The 17,213-nt window shown below is 48.0% G+C and overlaps 1 protein-coding gene across 4 annotated transcripts in view; it reads right to left on the bottom strand.

Annotated features, from left to right (window-relative positions):
- VASH2 (vasohibin 2) overlaps window positions 1–17,213 on the bottom strand; it is a 68,901-nt gene that overhangs the window by 33,545 nt on the left and 18,143 nt on the right. For all 4 annotated transcript variants that reach the window (XM_073338934.1, XM_073338932.1, XM_073338933.1 and 1 more), the window contains one exon: window positions 15,927–15,983. In XM_073338934.1, coding sequence (XP_073195035.1) covers window positions 15,927–15,983 — 57 coding nt within the window. The remainder of the gene's footprint in view (window positions 1–15,926; window positions 15,984–17,213) is intronic.

Raw genomic sequence — 17,213 nt, forward strand, 5'->3', positions numbered from 1 at the left:
AATTCAGACCACCACAGATGTGCATGACATTTTGATTTAAAAACAAATGCCAGTGATAAACTATTATTATTAAAAAGACAACAGTTCTGCTTTGATCAGGAAAAGCTGGTACGTTTTCAAGTAAGCATTCGTATCTCCTGCTGCAGCGTCATCTAAGTTGAGAGCTACCTGCCAGTGGAGTCACAGATTTAAACTCCCGTCCCAAGGGGTGCTGCAGGCTCCAGCTCACTGTGTTCACAAAGTCTCCTCTTCAGAGATCGAGATTCTCAAAGAAAAAGTTACCGTGGATGCGCCACGTCTCATGCCAACAGGAGCTTGCACAACTAACCCCATGTGGGCACTGCGTATGCACACTCTAAAGCCTCACCACCCTCAGCAGCCCCAATCCTCTCCCAGGACGAGAGCCTAGCAGCTGAGCTGTTTGCTATGCAGTTCTCTGGTGGGGGGGTGGGGGCAGCCTCTGCACTGCCTGCATGGGCAGCGGGTATTATAGGCAGGGGTAGGCTGTGCCTCCCCAAACAGCCTCATGTGGCTCCACCCATGCTGCACCCCAAGGCCCGGCCAGGCCCCCTCCTGCCGTTCCCAGCTCTCTGCCCTGGCTGGCTGGCCTGGCTCCCGCAGGGACTCGGTGTGCCTGGGGCTGTGCTGGCCTCCTGGAGCACCAGGGCCGAGGCCTCACCTCCTGGCTGTCTGGCGCTGGGGCTGGGGGCTGCGGTGGGGGTGCTCTGGGCACTGAGCTCCTGCGGGGGTGGAGGGCAGAAGGGGAGGGGCTGGGGGTGCTAGCCTCCCCCAACGGCCAGGTCACCGGCCGCCCATGTCTGCACCTCTGCCCCAGCTGCAGGCAAGGAGGCCCCATGGAGCTGGGCTCCAAGACCCCCTGGGCAGGTTCCCCAAATCCTCCACCACCCCACATGCAGTGCTTCCACAACAGCCGGGCCCCTCCACACCAGAGGTACCAGCAAATTACACCTACATTGGAAACATTTTCTGATGTTTGTTGTTGTTGCTAACATTAATGAGCCCACACAGCAGGACAACTCCCTGCAACACTCAGAGCTCAATTCCACCCTATGACACAGCTGTGTAGTTCCAACTGAAATCCCAGGCATGGGGTTCCCCCGCCAAGGGCAGAATTAAGCCCAACAGGTGAGATATTTTCAAAGCTGCCTAAGAGTCGGACATCCAATTTCCATGGGAATCCAAATCCCCTTTGTGGCTTTGAAAACCCTGCCGTAAATGGGCTGGAAAGATACAATATTTTCTCCCCTCCTCTGCTTCTCCTCCCAGGACTGCATGGTAAACACGTCCCTGAGGGCGCTGGCAGCAGCCGAATGAGGCTGCAGTTCAGGGCACTGCCATGCTACGGGGTATTAATTCTGCAAGCTCCTGCAGCAGGTACATGAAACCTTCTTTCCAAACAGCAGCAGCTTCTAACGTATCCTCCTATAGTATTAAAATGGCTCTGGCTCTTTGTGTAGAAAAGAGGTTGTGCGCTCAAAATGCCCCCCTGTGCCTAGGGCAACTGGACTGGATGGTTCAGGTCTGCAATCCTTTTAAAGAGACATCACCATTGCTTGGCACAAACAATCCAGTCTTGGTGCAGCTGAGAAAGGGCTACTGTGCTGCTGGCACAGTGCCGTCGGTCAATAGGTTATCGCTGGGCACCATCGAAGGATGGAGAGAGAAACAAAGCATGGAAGAGGACCGGAAGAGACCAAGAGATAAAAGAGAATCATGTTCAGAAGTAGCTGAAAAACTCAAGGGTCGGGAGAGAGGTATTATTTTGAAATTCTTCTTTAACCTTAGCCTTTCCTGGTCCAACCCAACTGGAAGAGATCCCAGCACCACAGAAACGTTATCTTCAATATTATCAGCATTTGAACTAGAACGGCTGGTAAAGGTACACCTGTCAAACCCCCAGTGTCCTATTTTTGCCATCTCCTAACTTATTATGGTGAAACCCATCTTAAAGCGTGCCTGTTTTCCGAGCAGTAATTCAGTGAAGACGGCATTAGGGTTCCCTGTTTATTGTCATCTTTTCATTTGCAAACTCAACCTAGCCTGCAGCAAACTCATTTGAAACTCAATCTGCAGAGACAAACTAGCATATGAAAGTCAAGCTGGGTCTTGTCTGGCTCCTATCGCCTCACCGTCAGTAACAGAAACCCCGTCACTGGAATTCAGTAACGATTCGGCTGATGGTGCAGAACAGAATCCTAGTCGTTCTCCCAGTGCTAAGTCAGAGTAACAAGCAGCACAATCACATTTTAGCCAGGAAAGGAAGTACCTAGGACTCTGAGGACCCAGAGAGAGCGTCTCGCTCAGGTAGGAAGTTGCCACACGCGTAACTTGCCTCAAGCACAGCAAGCCCCAAACACATCACAAAGCACAATTAAGTCAGAGTTCTACAGACTTCTAGAGGGAGAAACAGGATAGCTTTAAAATCTGGACATTTCAGGCACACACCACACCAAATGTTCTCCTTTGGACAGAGACAGTCTTCCCCTCTGCTCCATGCAGCACTGAGCACACTTACAATACAAAACCAGATACCAATGGCAGAGAAGACAAACAAGATTAGACCCTGTGTATGCCAAGCCCTTTGTTGCAGCCTCTCCACTGGCTGCGGCATCAGGTCCCTTGTTGACTGCTGTTATAAGTTCATTATTATCACCAGTTCCAGAAGCAGTCAGCGTGGGTATAATATTAATGTCCCCATTGCCAGGGAGCCTTTGCAAACCAACTGGCATAAACAAGTTGCCAAATTAGTAGTGATTGATCCGTCATGGCAACATTCATATTGTTTATGACTGTTACAAAGATACATGTTCTGTTTACAATGCATGAACTCATTTGTCTTCAATCACAGCTCTCCGAGATACTTAGAGGCCATTAAGACAGATTGAAATTCAACATATGAGGCATTCTTCTGGCTTAACAAAGACAGATCCAGACTGTCTATTGGTGCACAACCCTCCACATACTATATCGGTCTGCCTCTCATCGAAGTCAGTGGCAGAATTCCCATTCAATGGAAGCAGGATCGGCCCTCCTCTTTTTTGTATTATTGTTCTGGAACAGCTGTAGTCCCTAACAATAGGGATTGGAATGGGATTCAGAGCCTTTCACCATTAGATCACCAGTATGGAACTGAGCTAGAGCACTAGTGACCAACAAAAAGTTACCAGTGATCATCTGATGGCTGTTCACAGGCATACAGGGAATGAGCTGGCTACACAGTTCTTTTCACAGTAGACACGTCATGGGAAACCATCATAATGCACACCACTGCTTACAGTGTCAGACGCCAAGGACTGACTGGGCAGGGAGACTGAACTGCTCACTCTCCACTAGAGATGGCCCCTCCAGGTCAAGGCTGAGACAAGCTAGTACAGTGATGAAGCTTCCCCTGGGGCTTCCTGGGCCAGGCCCCAAGGACTTCAGTCTCCACAACTGTCAGTCACATAGATGTGCAAAAGAATTATATTTTTCCCCAAAGGCCTTGTTGATACTGGGGAAAAAAAGCTATATTTGATTTGAATTTGCATTTGTAATTTATCTGGGGGGGGGAATAATCTCATAGTTAGAAATTAATCTGGAACACGGTGCTATCAAAATAGGATCCAGTCTAGTTCCCACAGAGATCAAAGACAGTCTTTTGTTGCCTTGAGCAGCATTTGGAACAGGCCATTAAATTACATTTGTTTTGGTTATTGGAAGTCACCCTATTGCAGCGGTGAGCTGGAGCCGGTTCGCACGAACAAGTTGTTAAATTTTGAAGCAGTTTTAGAACTGGTTGTTAACCCACTTCCCTGCAGGGGGTGCTGAGGCTTTGATGGGCTCCGGTCGGGAAGTGATGTTATTCCTCCTCCGGCCGCCAGGGGCGCTGCACTGAGGGAGCCCTGTGGACTGCCGCCTGGCCCTGGGCACAAGCCCTTGTGCTGCTGCTGCTCCCCCGAACCCTGGCCCTGGGGCTCCCGCTGCTGCCTGGTGGGTCCCCGGCTGCTCTGCTGGGCCTGGGCTGCGTCCTGCTGCTCGGGCTGCTCCGAGCTGCTCTCCCCATGAGCACCCACCACCCTGCCCACAGCCAGCCCCTGTCTCCAGCCACCCCCTGCCTGCTGCCAGCCCCTGCCGCACCCCCTGCCCTGCCCGCACCCAGCCCCTGCCGCATGCACCCCCTGCATCCCCTGCCTGCAGCCAGCCCCTGCCGCACCTCCTGCCCTACCCAAAGCCAGCCCCTGTCTCCAGCCACTGTCTCCAGCCACCCCTGGTTGCAGCCAGCCCCTGCCGCACCCCCTGCCCTGCCCACAGCCAGCCCATCTCCAGCCACCCCCGTACCCCCTGCCACCCCCCCGTCCTGCCCGCACCAGCCCCTGCCTCCAACCACCCCCTGCATCCCTGCCTGCAGCCAGCCCCTGCCGCACCCCCTGCCCTGCCCGCAGCCAGCCCCTGCCTCCAGCCACCCACTGCATCCCCTGCCTGCAGCCAGCCCCTGCCTCCAGCCACCCACTGCATCCCCTGCCTGCAGCCAGCCCCTGCCTCCAGCCACCCACTGCATCCCCTGCCTGCAGCCAGCCCCTGCCGCACCCCCTGCCCTGCCTGCACCAGCCAGTCTCCAGCCACCCCCGCACCCTCTGCCCTGCCCGCACCAGCCCCTGCCTCCAACCACCCCCTGCATCCCCTGCCTGCAGCCAGCCCCTGCCACACCCCCTGCCCTGCCCGCAGCCAGGCCCTGCCTCCAGCCACCAACTGCATCCCCTGCCTGCAGCCAGCCCCTGCCCTGCCCGCACCAGCCCCTGCCTCCAGCCACCCCCTGCCTCCCCTGCCTGCAGCCAGTCCCTGCCGACCCCCTGCCCTGCCTGCAGCCAGCCCCTGCCTCCAGCCACCCCCTGCCCTGCCTGCAGCCAGCCCCTGCCTCCAGCCACCCCCACATCCCCTGCCCTTCCCGCACCAGCACCTGCCTCCAACCACCCCCTGCATCCCCTGCCTGCAGCCAGCCCCTGCCGCACCCCCTTCCCTGCCCGCACCAGCCCCTGCCTCCAGCCACCCACTGCATCCCCTGCCTGCACCCAGCCCCTGCCGCACCCCCTGCATCTCCTGCCTGCACCCAGCCCCTGCCGCACCCCCTGCCCTGCCTGCACCAGCCCCTGCCTCTAGCCACCCCCGCACCCCCTGCCCTGCCCGCACCAGCCCCTGCCTCTAGCCACCACCTGCCTCCCCTGCCTGCAGCCAGCCCCTGCCAACCCCCTGCCCTGCCTGCAGCTAGCCCCTGCCTCCAGCCACCCCCTGCCCTGCCTGCAGCTAGCCCCTGCCTCCAGCCACCCCCTGCCCTGCCTGCAGCTAGCCCCTGCCTCCAGCCACCCCCTGCCCTGCCTGCAGCCAGCCCCTGCCTCCAGCCACCCCCTGCCCTGCCTGCAGCCAGCCCGTCTCCGGCCACCCCCATACCCCCTGCCTGCAGCCAGCCCCTGCCGCACCCCCTGCCCTGCCCACAGCCAGCCCCCATCTCCAGCCAGCCCTGCACCCCCCTGCCCTGCCTGCAGCCAGCCCCTACCTCCAGTCAGCCCCTGCCCTGTCTCCAGCCAGCCCCACACTCCCTTGCCTCCAGCCAACCCCGCACCCTCCTGTCTCCAGCCAACCCCGCACCCCCTGCCTCCGGCTAGCCCTGCCCCACACCCCTATCTGCAGCTGGCCCCACGTCCACTAGTGCCCTGCAGTTCCCAGGGCAGTAACCCTGCACACCTGCTTCAATGAGGGGGGCAGGGAGCAGCTGGGACCCACACATGTGCACACCCTAGGGTGACCAGACAGCAAGTGTGAAAAATCAGGACGGGGGTGGGGGGGTAATAGGAGCCTATATAAGAAAAAGCCCCCAAAATCAGGACTCTCCCTATAAAATCGGGACATCTGGTCACCCGAGCACACCCCCAGAGAGTGGCGGGGACCCACACATGTGAAACGGAGCTCATTTCTAGTTCAGGCCCATCTTTTTAAAAAAAAAACTTTAGGCAGGGTTAACATACATCCATATTTTCCCTGACAGGTCAGGCTTTTTGGTTCTTAAATTGCCGTCCGGGAGGAATTTTTAAAATTTAAAAATTTAAAATTTAAATTTAAAAATTCCTCCCAGGAAAATACGGACATATGGTAACCCTGTTGGTACAAAAAAAAAAACATACTGGGGCACATCCCTTAAATCAGAACTTTTGATAGGGAACCGGTTGTTAAGATTTTGGCAGCTCATCACTGCCTTATTGGACTTACCACTCATGACCCTGCTTTGAGCAGGGGGTTGGACTAGATGACATCCTGAGGTCCCTTCCAACCCTGATATTCTGTGATTCTATGATCCTCCACTGTATCCAAAAGTCACAGCCAAAAGCATCTCCTCTTGTGGCCTGTGAGACCCTCGCTTGGCCTTCCTGTGACTGCACAGCACAGGTACGCAAGGCCTGACCCAACGGACCTTTCCACTGCCTTCAATGGGCTTTGAATCAGGCCCTCAGCCAGTCAAAGAAGGAGTCTAAACTTAAATTGTCTTAAACGTCACACAACTTCTCTCTTTGCTGGAGTGTACAATTTGACCATCACCCCCAAACCTGCATAGTCACTCTTTTCCCCCCAAGCACAGCCACTCCTACCCCTAATACATGTAACCAGTTCAGCTGGTTGTTCTAACCAGGAGTCGTTTTCCTTTTGCTGTACACCTAGCACTGTTTCAATGGGCAATATTTCCTTCTTCCGCAAATTGCTTCAGGACCATAAACTATCGGTGTGCCCGTCTGGATTAACTCCTTTGCCACACATACAAAAAGAAAATAACAGCGTGATAATGGCACCTCTTAGGAATCTTGGGGTTTCTATTAAAGCAGGAGTGCTTACAAAAATTCCACAGCAGTTGCTTTTTTACAAATAAAATCAGTTCACTATACCCATGTCACATAAAGGGTTACATCTAACTGGCAAAAGTAAAATTCACTGAGGCCTGGTCTACACTACAGTTCGGTCAATGGACGGCAGCTTACAGCAACCCAGCTCTGTAAGCGTCCACACTAAAATGTAGCTCCCACCAATGTAACTCATCTACTGCACCAACCAAATAGTAACTCCACCTCCGCGAGAGGCAAGGCGCGGGTCAATGTAGTTAGCTTGACGCTGTGTCAGTGTAGACACTTGTTGCTTACATCAACTGTTGCTGCCTTTCAGAAGCTGTCCCAGAATGCCCCACACTGACAGGTAAATCGGTGCAAGCACTCCTGGTGAGAATGCACACCGCTGGCACAAGGAAAGGAGCATAGTGGCTGTACTCAATATAACTTAGGTAAACTTAATTTTGTCGTGTAGACTTGCCCTCAGTGTCAACCTCTTATCAAGTACTTTAGAGTCTGAGGGGTCTTGACATACTCCCTCTGCTGGAGTTTATGGAAGTGATTCTTTTCACTGATGCACCTCCTCCCCTGGTACTGGCACATTTGACATCCATGAACTCACTCTCTACCGTATTTCTACAGCTCCTGGCACTTTGCTATCTAAGCACTAGCTTTGCCAAAAGTGAACTTCACAAGGTTTCCTCAAAGTACCTCACTACAAGGGAATTTCTGTCAGTCCTCTGCATATCCATTTAAGCTTTCTGGGCACTTCGTCTGCATATATAATGCCCAGGGGCTGTGTACTCTGTGGAGAAAACTAAATCAGCAATAATTTAGTATTCCCAACGACATAGACAAGAAAGTGAACTGCTCAAATCCAGCTACAGCAATTGGAGCAGCTACTGGTAGAGTCATGACAATAACATAGGGTTGCTTTAATGAGAAAATGTGCATTTAGCTTCAATCTGAATAACCCAGTATGTCCGTAAATTTTCCTCTCTCTAGCTGCAAGATTAGAAGCAGATGTTCAAATATTCTCTCCAGGCTATTGTCTGGACACAATATGTGCCAAATTCTTCAGTCCCACTGGGGTTCCTTGAGAACGGGGTATGTTAACAAAGGGCTTGCTCTTCTGTTATTAGGGTAAGTAGATCCCACCTGCCTGCTTCTGTCACACTTCGGTTTGGGGTTGTTGTTTTTTTAAGCACTTCTTTAATCAATTATCCACTATATTCTCAGTAACAGAATTACTCAACCTCTGGTCTTTCTGCAGATCAGCCTCTGTACTACAATTTCTCTAAGCCTTTGGAATCTGACTCAAGGAGTCTGTCCAGATGTGAGGTTTTGGTATGGTTATAACTCAAGTTAACTGATTATCAGTTAACTTGAGTCAATAACAAAATTGCAAGTGTTTGTTCCTTGTTGTGGGTCATGTTTGTGTCCTAGAACAAAAGACTGTGGAGTTCTAGACTGGCATTAGCAATTGTGTTAATTGATTCCCAATCCATAGAGTTAACTACGTGAGTTACAATACAGCCAAAAATGCCAGAGAAAAATTTTCATAAGCATGTAAGTGACATAGGCCTGGTCTACACTTTGAAGTTTTAGAGATATGAATTGTTTTACTAGTAAAGAACTCTAGTACGGATGCAGTTTTATCGGCTTAAAGGTGACATACCAGTACAGTTACTCCCCTTTCCATATGGCAACAGCTGTACAAGTATTTATAGTTAAAAAAGCTTGGTTAAGGCTGTACACCTTTCTAATATAGACGGGCCTGTCGCTTTTGAAAATGGCACCTAGGCATTTTTGAAAAGTGTCTCTAGTCTAGATAAACCCCGAGGGGTCTGGCTGGCTGGTTGCCAATTGTTAGCCAACAGTGAGTTATTCTTAACATCATTTTTAAATATTGCATCCTATCAAGCCTGTCTCCCTTAACATTAAGTGTCTCAAACAGATAATTCATGCTCTCCTTCCTGCGCGGAACTCTGAATTTTTATTTTCTCATGGATCAGGCGGATACTGGTAATAAATCCTTCCTGCGTCTAGTCCCCAATTTCCTAACAATAGATCAGAGCTATTTCAAGTACAAATTCACACGGATTTATTGATCTTCAATTTGTATGTAGCTTCTTTACACATTTGAGCTCACCCATTGGTCTCCTGAGGGGAAGAAGCAACAGAACCTTTGTTAGCTCAGAGCCTTCACAATAGAGAATCATTTAAAAAAAATCTACTTCATAAGCACAAGTCAGGAGCCCAGTGTGGCACTGCTGAACAGGTACAACTCCCAAAGGAATCAATGGAAACTGAGGGCACGCTGCTGGATCAAGCCCCATATGTATGCCTGCTCATCCAGATGGACTTCTGGATTTCCACATGATCAATACAATGGAAGTACTGAGCCTTTCACTAGCATCTTGAGAGGGAGACACTTACCAAATGCAGATTTTATAGAAAGCCAAACTCGGAGGCAAAGAGCTATTAAAAGACTTCAGCTAGTAACCCTTGAGAAGGATGGTCTTGTAGTCACTAAAGTGGGCCTAAAAAGATCAAGGTTCAATTCCTGGCTCTGCTCCAAATTTCCATTTTAATGTTGGGCAAATCACTTTCTCTGCCTGCACCGCCATTTTCCATCTGTAAAAAGGGAATAATAATGCCTTTCCCCCACCCTTTGTCTATCCTGTCTATTTAGATAATTGCCAAACTAAAACCAGGATTAGTGACCATTAAGGTTACAGCAGGACACACCCCGCGCACCCAAAACCTTAAAAGCATGTAAATAAGAAGTTTACGGAAAAGACTTGTACATTTCTTGCCACCTTCAAGTTGCCTGCAACACTGCTTCAGTAACACACTCCATGAGGCTTTCACTTCCATCTCCAACAGTTATCCCAAAGCGATACCTACCCCAGCTCCAGACTTGCACTCTAATACCGTAACAGTGACCTCATCTGCGTTTATATCAATTACTACAACAGACCAGCACATCTGGCCAGCACACGTTCCATACATTTGGGAAGTGTTACCTATCAGCTGTGTTCTTGGGGAACAAGGGTGCAGTACCCAGTCTGTCTGACTCACAAAAGACCTTCCCCCTTCCAGCCTCTGCTTGAACCAAAGCCGATCAGAAGAAAGACTTAGAAAAAGCAGTGAAAAGGCTGTGGGAGACCCCTGGGACAAGGGTGACAGGATTAAGGAAACCCCCCTAGCCTCATTTGCATCAAAGATGGGACAGGGAGGCATCCCCATTAGCATACAGAAGGGAGAACAAAGATTCCAAGGCAAGAACCGCATGGAACTCTGGGATCAGAAAAAGCAGGGAAGCACTGCATGATGGGGGTCTCTGTTCCAGATGTTAATGAACCCATGCCCACACACACCCAGCTCAGAAGTTATCAGACCAATTTTAGTAATAAATACTTTATTGATATCCAAAATAGCCAGGAATAATCAGTTCCTATTGTCTAGCCTGAACAAAACAACTTTGATATATCCCCTTGAGTTATCAGTTTACCCACAAACAAATCTAGTGTTCTCCCCTGAACCACTGTTCTTTCCTTACAAAAACTCCAACTCATGCTCAAGTATGTGTTCTGATGCCTGGATCCAAAATCTGCATCAGTTCCATTGGGACTTCATCTTCTCCTGACTGATCGTGCTGGGGTCTCAGCCTGTCTCCACCCTCGGCTAACACCACAGCCTGGAAACCCCAGTCGATTCTAGCTTCACGGCGTCGTGAAAACCAGCTCTCTGTCTCGCGCTCTCTCTAGGTATCACCTTCTGATCCTGACTTGTGTGATCAGTTATAGTTTTCTAAACCTGACTTTTATAATCAAATTTAACTTAGATTGAATATTATAACTGTTTTGTTTGTTTGGCTCTCCTTGTATGGTTATTACCTGGCAATAAATAACTTTCATGGTTAAGCTGGTTGCTTCTCCCTCTCTCTCTCTCTCTCCCCCCCACTCGTGGGTGTTTTTTGGCTTCCCCATTCACTCTGCAACAACACTCCTCGTACCTAAGCTAAAGGTCCCTGCAGCACCCAAAAATCCTGTGGGGTTTGCTCATCAAGTGGGTTACTAGCAGAACAACTGTGATGTGAAAGTGGGGTTAGGGACGTGCTGAACCTGGGACATATGAGGGTGGCAGCTTGAAAGCGCTGCTCGACCCAGCCTGCTCAGCCATACTCTATTCCAGTGCGGTGCCCATGACATATGAGGGTGACAGCTTGGAAGTGCTGTTCAACCCACCTGCTGAGTCCAGGGACATATAAGGGGTCAGCTTGGGAGTGCTGATTAACCCGGTCCTCTCAGATGCGCTCTGTTAATGTGTGTTCATCTGATTCTGGGGCTGGAAGAACCTAGCCCTGGGGAAACTAGGTCCTGCAGGAGAGCTCCATTGGGAGGGAACTTGCAGAAGGGAGAAATAGAGCTCCGTATGAGAACACAAGTGACACAAGCAGTACATTGATAGAATTACAGAACACCCCCCCACCACCCCCAGAAGAGTAAACCCAATGAATGAGCGTACCTCAAAGTAATGGGCAAATCTGGTAACAGAAGTTATTCTGCCCCAACACTGCTGAAGATAAGCAAATAAACTGGTATAATCACCCTGAAAGCCAGTGTGGTACAGAGCCTAGGACTGGAGTTTGACCTGGATTCTGGGGCTGCAGTGAGTGACCTGTTTCTATTAACTTATTTAAAGCCTGGGGGGAGGGGTGTTCAGCAGCTGTTCCCTAACCATCTTCTAGGTTGGGGTTCATGTATTAGTTAATCATAAGGGTAGGGTAGGGAATGGCAATTTCTACAGCACCAGAACAGGGGAGATTTGAATTCCTGCGCTCTTGTTTCCTAGCTCAGGGAGCTTTCTCCTACATTCCAGGGGTATTTGGTGAGGGAGTCAGAGCGCATCACTCATTTTTTTAGTTTTTCTCAGAAGTAAGTGACTAGAGATCGGCTATGGCATTAATGCTACCGAACTACAATCTGGAGGATTTGCTTTGTGGCAAAAGCTTGTTGTTACTATTAAAAAGTTATCTGTGTTTTATAGGCAAACATTCCTGATGCATAACTGATATTCTAGGAACCAGCATACGGGGAGCAACAACGTGGCCAAAGGAGAGGGCCCAGAGTGCTTTAGATTTCTTGAAAAAGGGGTACCAAGACACAGGAGACAATCCAGTGAAAAAACTGCCCAAATGGGTGACTTTTGCAGGTTTGTTACCATCAGTTCGTTTTTCCTCGAACCACCATGAAAAATTCAGATTGTGCTCAAAGCTTCGATTCCATGGCTTAGTTTTTGCCATTTCAATGAGACTTTCACAAAACAAAGATTTAAAGCACCTGTTAAAACTCAGCTCTATAACACAACTTATAACTACAGTGATGTTACCTCTGCATCGTACGCTCTTCAAGGCAGGGATTGAGACTTACTGTATGTGTATACTGTGTGGTTCTGATCTCAGGTGGGGTCTCTAGGCATTACCGTAAGAAAAGCGTCCAAAATAAATCTTGTAAATAATAAACTTAATTCATCCTGGCATGAAACTTCTGAACCGAGACCTAGACCAAAAACTCAAACTCAGCTGTACAATGGAGGGAGGAAAGGGGCAATACATGATCACAATTAAAATTTGAGAGAAAATCCCAAAGAAATGTACAAAGCTAAAAAGATCACAGCTAGCAATAGCTAATGAAAGTAGCTCACCCAGCAAGCTTTTCCCCAGTACTCCTTTGTCATTTCAGGAACAAAATACACTTGGGGCACTCAATGGGTAAACCAACAGGAATCACTACGGAAGCACTGAGCAGTAAAGCCTCTGGAAGCGTCTCTGAAAATATCCATCAATCGCAGCAAGCAGAGTTTGCAACAAAATGGAAAACTTCTATTTGGCCAGTGGCCTTTGATTTAAAAGCCAAACTTGGGGCCTGACCCTGCACGGTGCTGGGCACTTCACCAAAGTGCTGTGTGTCTTCAGCTGGAGTGAGGGCTCAATTCAGCAAAGCAATTAAGCACAGGCTTAAAGAGTCAGCGACTGAAAGCATGTGCTAGAAGTCAAGCACCTACTTCAGCATTTATTGAATAGGAAGGGATTTATGCACTCCTTACATGGTTTGCTCAATTGGGGTCTATGCACCTGGCTTCAGGCTTCATGAACAGCTGCACAGGGCAGCTGGAAGACACAGTGATGACCAACGATTTCTTCTCCTGCCTGCTTTCCATCCCCACCAGCAGTTTTTTAAAAAAACTAACAAATAAATCCAGCTAGCATTTTATAGCCAATAGCTAAGTAATTGCAGAGCAAAAAATGGCTTCCCGACAGAGCCCCTATTTAATCATTGCAATAGCCATGGAAAAATGTGTGTACTTAAAGGGCCAGATCCTCAGCTGGTGTAAATCTGTGTAGCTCCACTGACTTTAATGGAGCTATGCCAATTTACCACACCTGTGGAGCTGGCTCATATCATGCAGTTCATTAGAGTACCTCAAAACAATTTACAGTATTATTCCTGTTTCATAGGTGGGGAAACTGAGGCACAGAGTGGCTGTGGCCAATGTTTTCAAAATTGGGTGTCAAAAGTTAAGCCCCTAAATCCATATACAAGCTCTCTAATGAGCAGCCTGAATTTCAGAGTAAATTAAGTAAAATGTGGGTGCTCAGCTGGAGACCCTCAGCATCTCACAGGACTGAGCCCTTTATGAGAAAGCATTATATTTTCATACAACCTGCAAACAAGCTGAATGAAGCTGACCAGTCTTCCCATGCCTCCAGGTATAAGTGGTTAACTGAGATCACAGAACACTAGCATGATTATGGTAGCTCAAGATCTGAACCATTAGCTGCTTCAATAGTTCTTATTGTAATTGCGTGACAATTGTCAGAATTACCCTCCTCCCATATATAGTAAGTTAGGGTACCCAAAAAAGTCCAGAAGATCAAATGCACCTCACAGGCCCTAAAGTACAGCTAATAGCTGATCAAATCTCAGCTATTATTGCTGGTGACCTTCAAACAAGTAACTTTGATTCATCTGTCAAAGAAAGGACCAGTACAAGCAATGTTACAGTGGGCTTGTAAGGATAAGGCCTATAGCCATATTGTAAGGCCTAAGGCCTTCGTCTGCAGCCAAGTTAAAAGAGCAGCAGCCATTAGCTGAGAAGCAGGAAGTTACATCCTCACATTCCATCTAAATTACATTAAAACAATGTAATATCAGGCCGTTAAGAAGGAGACCCTGTCCTAATAGCACCCACTATCACCAGATAAAGAAACAGATCTTAAGATAGTTAAAGAAAACTTAGTTTGATAGCATTCTGCCTGGCAAGAAACCACTTATCAATAGTTGTGGTTGTGAAATCCTCATTTCCTTATTGTTTTGTCATTATGGTCCCCACTTCCCTATTGTTTGTCTGTATGATCTCTGTCTGGTTCTTTGATTGGTTCGGTCTGTTAAATAATTAATTTTGCTAGATGTAAATTAATGAAGGTGCTGGGGTATGATTGGTTAGAGAATTTTGTTAGGATTGGTTAGTAAAATGATTGGTTAAGGTATAGCTAAGCAGGACTCATGTTTCACTGTATAAACCGGGGTCCAAAAGGCAGTTCTTTATGAACCAACTCCAGGACACAGCCCCATCAGAGCTGCCAGACCTCAACACTCTGCCAATGACACCATGCAGACACTGAAGTCCCCCAGATGGACCTGATCCCAAATGGCCAGCAGGGAAAAGTTCACCTGTCTTATTGGGCGTGGTGAGCATTGTATGTATAGCATGTGCATTCTGTTTTTAGTGATTATTAATAGAGGATAAAGATCTTACTGTGTAAGGCTCTTTCACCAGTAAAAGGTCCTGCAAACCTGCAGAAAATTACGCCCTGAGCCCTAGGAATTGAGTAAGGGTGGGTGCCCTAGAGCATAAGGTTATGCCTGAGCTCACAGAAGGGTAAGAGAGGATGCCTAAATTAAGAGGGTTACGCCTTGAGCCCTAGGAACTGGGTAAAGGTGGATGCCCCTAGAGTGTGTGAGTAACAGAGAATTTTGTCTGGGTAACAGGCTGAGTTCACACTTCTCATTAGTGATGTAAATTTATTTGCAAATAAGATGCAGCCCATTGCTCCCAGAAAGTTGACATCAGTCACAAAGTGAGGGAACTCTGCTCTTAGCGGTGTTCTTCAAAGCTCTCTACAGGTTGATTTTGTTCTCCATCAATGAAGTTCCTCTCAGACTTTATGAAAAGCCCTTTCAGGCAGGTAATGATGAGAAAAATCTAAGTGCTTCCAGCTTTTATTAAAAAAAGATAGAGATAAATGGGTAAATAAAGGAAATGACTCACATTAGAGCCCATCATTGCCAAGGGGTTACAGGAATATCTTGATACTGGTACATTCTGATTCACCAAAGACGGTCATGTGAGGCCTTAAATGAAAACCAGGGTCACACTGGTTGTTAATACCATTGTGAAATGTACGTATATAGATACTAAAAGGAGTTCCATGGACGTATACTGAAAATATGTTTTTAGTTTCTGTATCACAGCAGAGGTGGAGAAACAGGTTTCCTGTCAGATTGTTTATTCACCTGTCTCTCTGTCAGATGAAAGCTAGCACAAGGGACATCCATTTACATATGAACATACGGAAGGAACCGTGAAGTCAACAGGGCAGCACCACACAGGAAAACAAACAATGGGGAAGGTGGGGGGGTTATACTGTCTGAGGCAATAAACAGGGAGATAGGATATAAGTAGGAAGCAAGGAAGACTTCCATCATAATGACCCAGACTGGACCTTCTCAATCGATTCCAGATTTCCAGAACTGCCATCAGTCTCAATTGCAAGCTGTACTCGGGCCAGGCATTTATGATTAGTCACAGTGAAGTACAGGAGAGAAAAAGCCTGGGTCAGATCGTTAGCTGATGACTTCAACAGAGCTCTGTCACTTTACACCAGCTGAGGATCTGTATACATGTGTCCAGGAAAAGAATTAGACTATCTCAGAGCCTCAGGAATGTAAGAGAACCAAACCAATCTGCAGGCAGGCAGATGCCACTTACCCACTTAGAGGTCTTGTTTTCCTAATTTCAAAGAACTGAGTTCCTGTGTGATTGTATCTGGATTTTGTCATTTAAAGTAAAGTAACTTTAAGAAAGAGTCAGATAACAAAACAACAAAGCTCACCAAGGTGATGGAAAGTCTCTTTTCACTCTCAAATTGTAATTTCCGCTGGAAGCATAAAGCAGGTACTAAAAAGCCATCGACTCTCATGGCAGAAATTAAATCCTGTATATGTGAAATAAAACTTAATTCTATTTTCTCAACTGTGAAGAAATGCAAGTGAAAGAAGTTGTTAAATCTGATCCAAATATCAAATGCTTCAAGAAATAATTATTAATTTTCTGGCCAGCTCAGACCCTTCTCCTGTTAGTATGGGGGGGAGGAAAGAATCATAATGGGAAGAATCACAATGGAAAAGAGAAATACAGTTTATAAATCTATCAACAGTCTACCTCATTCATTGTTTAAGAATGCTCATAACCGCGGCCCTTCATGCAAAAAGAATCATGCTATTCATGTAGGTTTCCCTATAGGCAACATGTGGCTGATAATTTCCACATATAAACAGATGTAAGTCCTTCTCTGTGACAGCAAGACAATGAGAACATCTGTTAACAATATGCGGTGGGGAATGAGCCACAAGCACACATCGCACTAGTGGAAAAACAAAATGTCATGACCATTTAACTGAACGTAGCCCTGACTCTCAGCACCAGTGGTGTGAATTTTCAGAACAACTGAGCACCCGCAGCTCCCACTGACTTCAGCTGGAGTTGTGGATGCGGAGCACTGATGAAAATCAGGCCCTACAGACAAAACAGAGCCTGAGCTCTGAGGTGTGTTGCCCTTACTCAGAGCATTCTGAGTAAAACAGAGTGGCATGATAGCCTTCAGTGAGAAACCAAAACCCTGCATTTGAAACCCAGCAGACTTTGAAGCCTGTTTCGATCTGGATCCAAACTTTGAGTTCTCAAGGCCATCTCTAGCACCTACCAAGTAGAGTGGTGTCTACTTTTGAAAAATTAAAAATCCCACATATGCATTTCATAGTGTGACAGAGCCTCCTGTCTGCATCATGCCGTTCCGCCCTTTAATGCGCATTAGCAGAGCTCACTGTGTCTGAGTAGCAATCATGCACCAACAAGTAAAGAAATTCCATGTCCAAACCTAGCCCAATATACGTGTTCTCTAAACAACAGGTTAGCCATGCCTCTCCCTCTCGGGTTCAGCTGCTGCTGTATCTTCTGCTGGTGCTTTGATCTTTATTGCTGCTCTGTCTGGCCTAC

Source organism: Lepidochelys kempii, chromosome 3 (genome assembly GCF_965140265.1).
Source record: "Lepidochelys kempii isolate rLepKem1 chromosome 3, rLepKem1.hap2, whole genome shotgun sequence".
Classification (NCBI taxonomy): Eukaryota; Metazoa; Chordata; order Testudines; family Cheloniidae; genus Lepidochelys; species Lepidochelys kempii.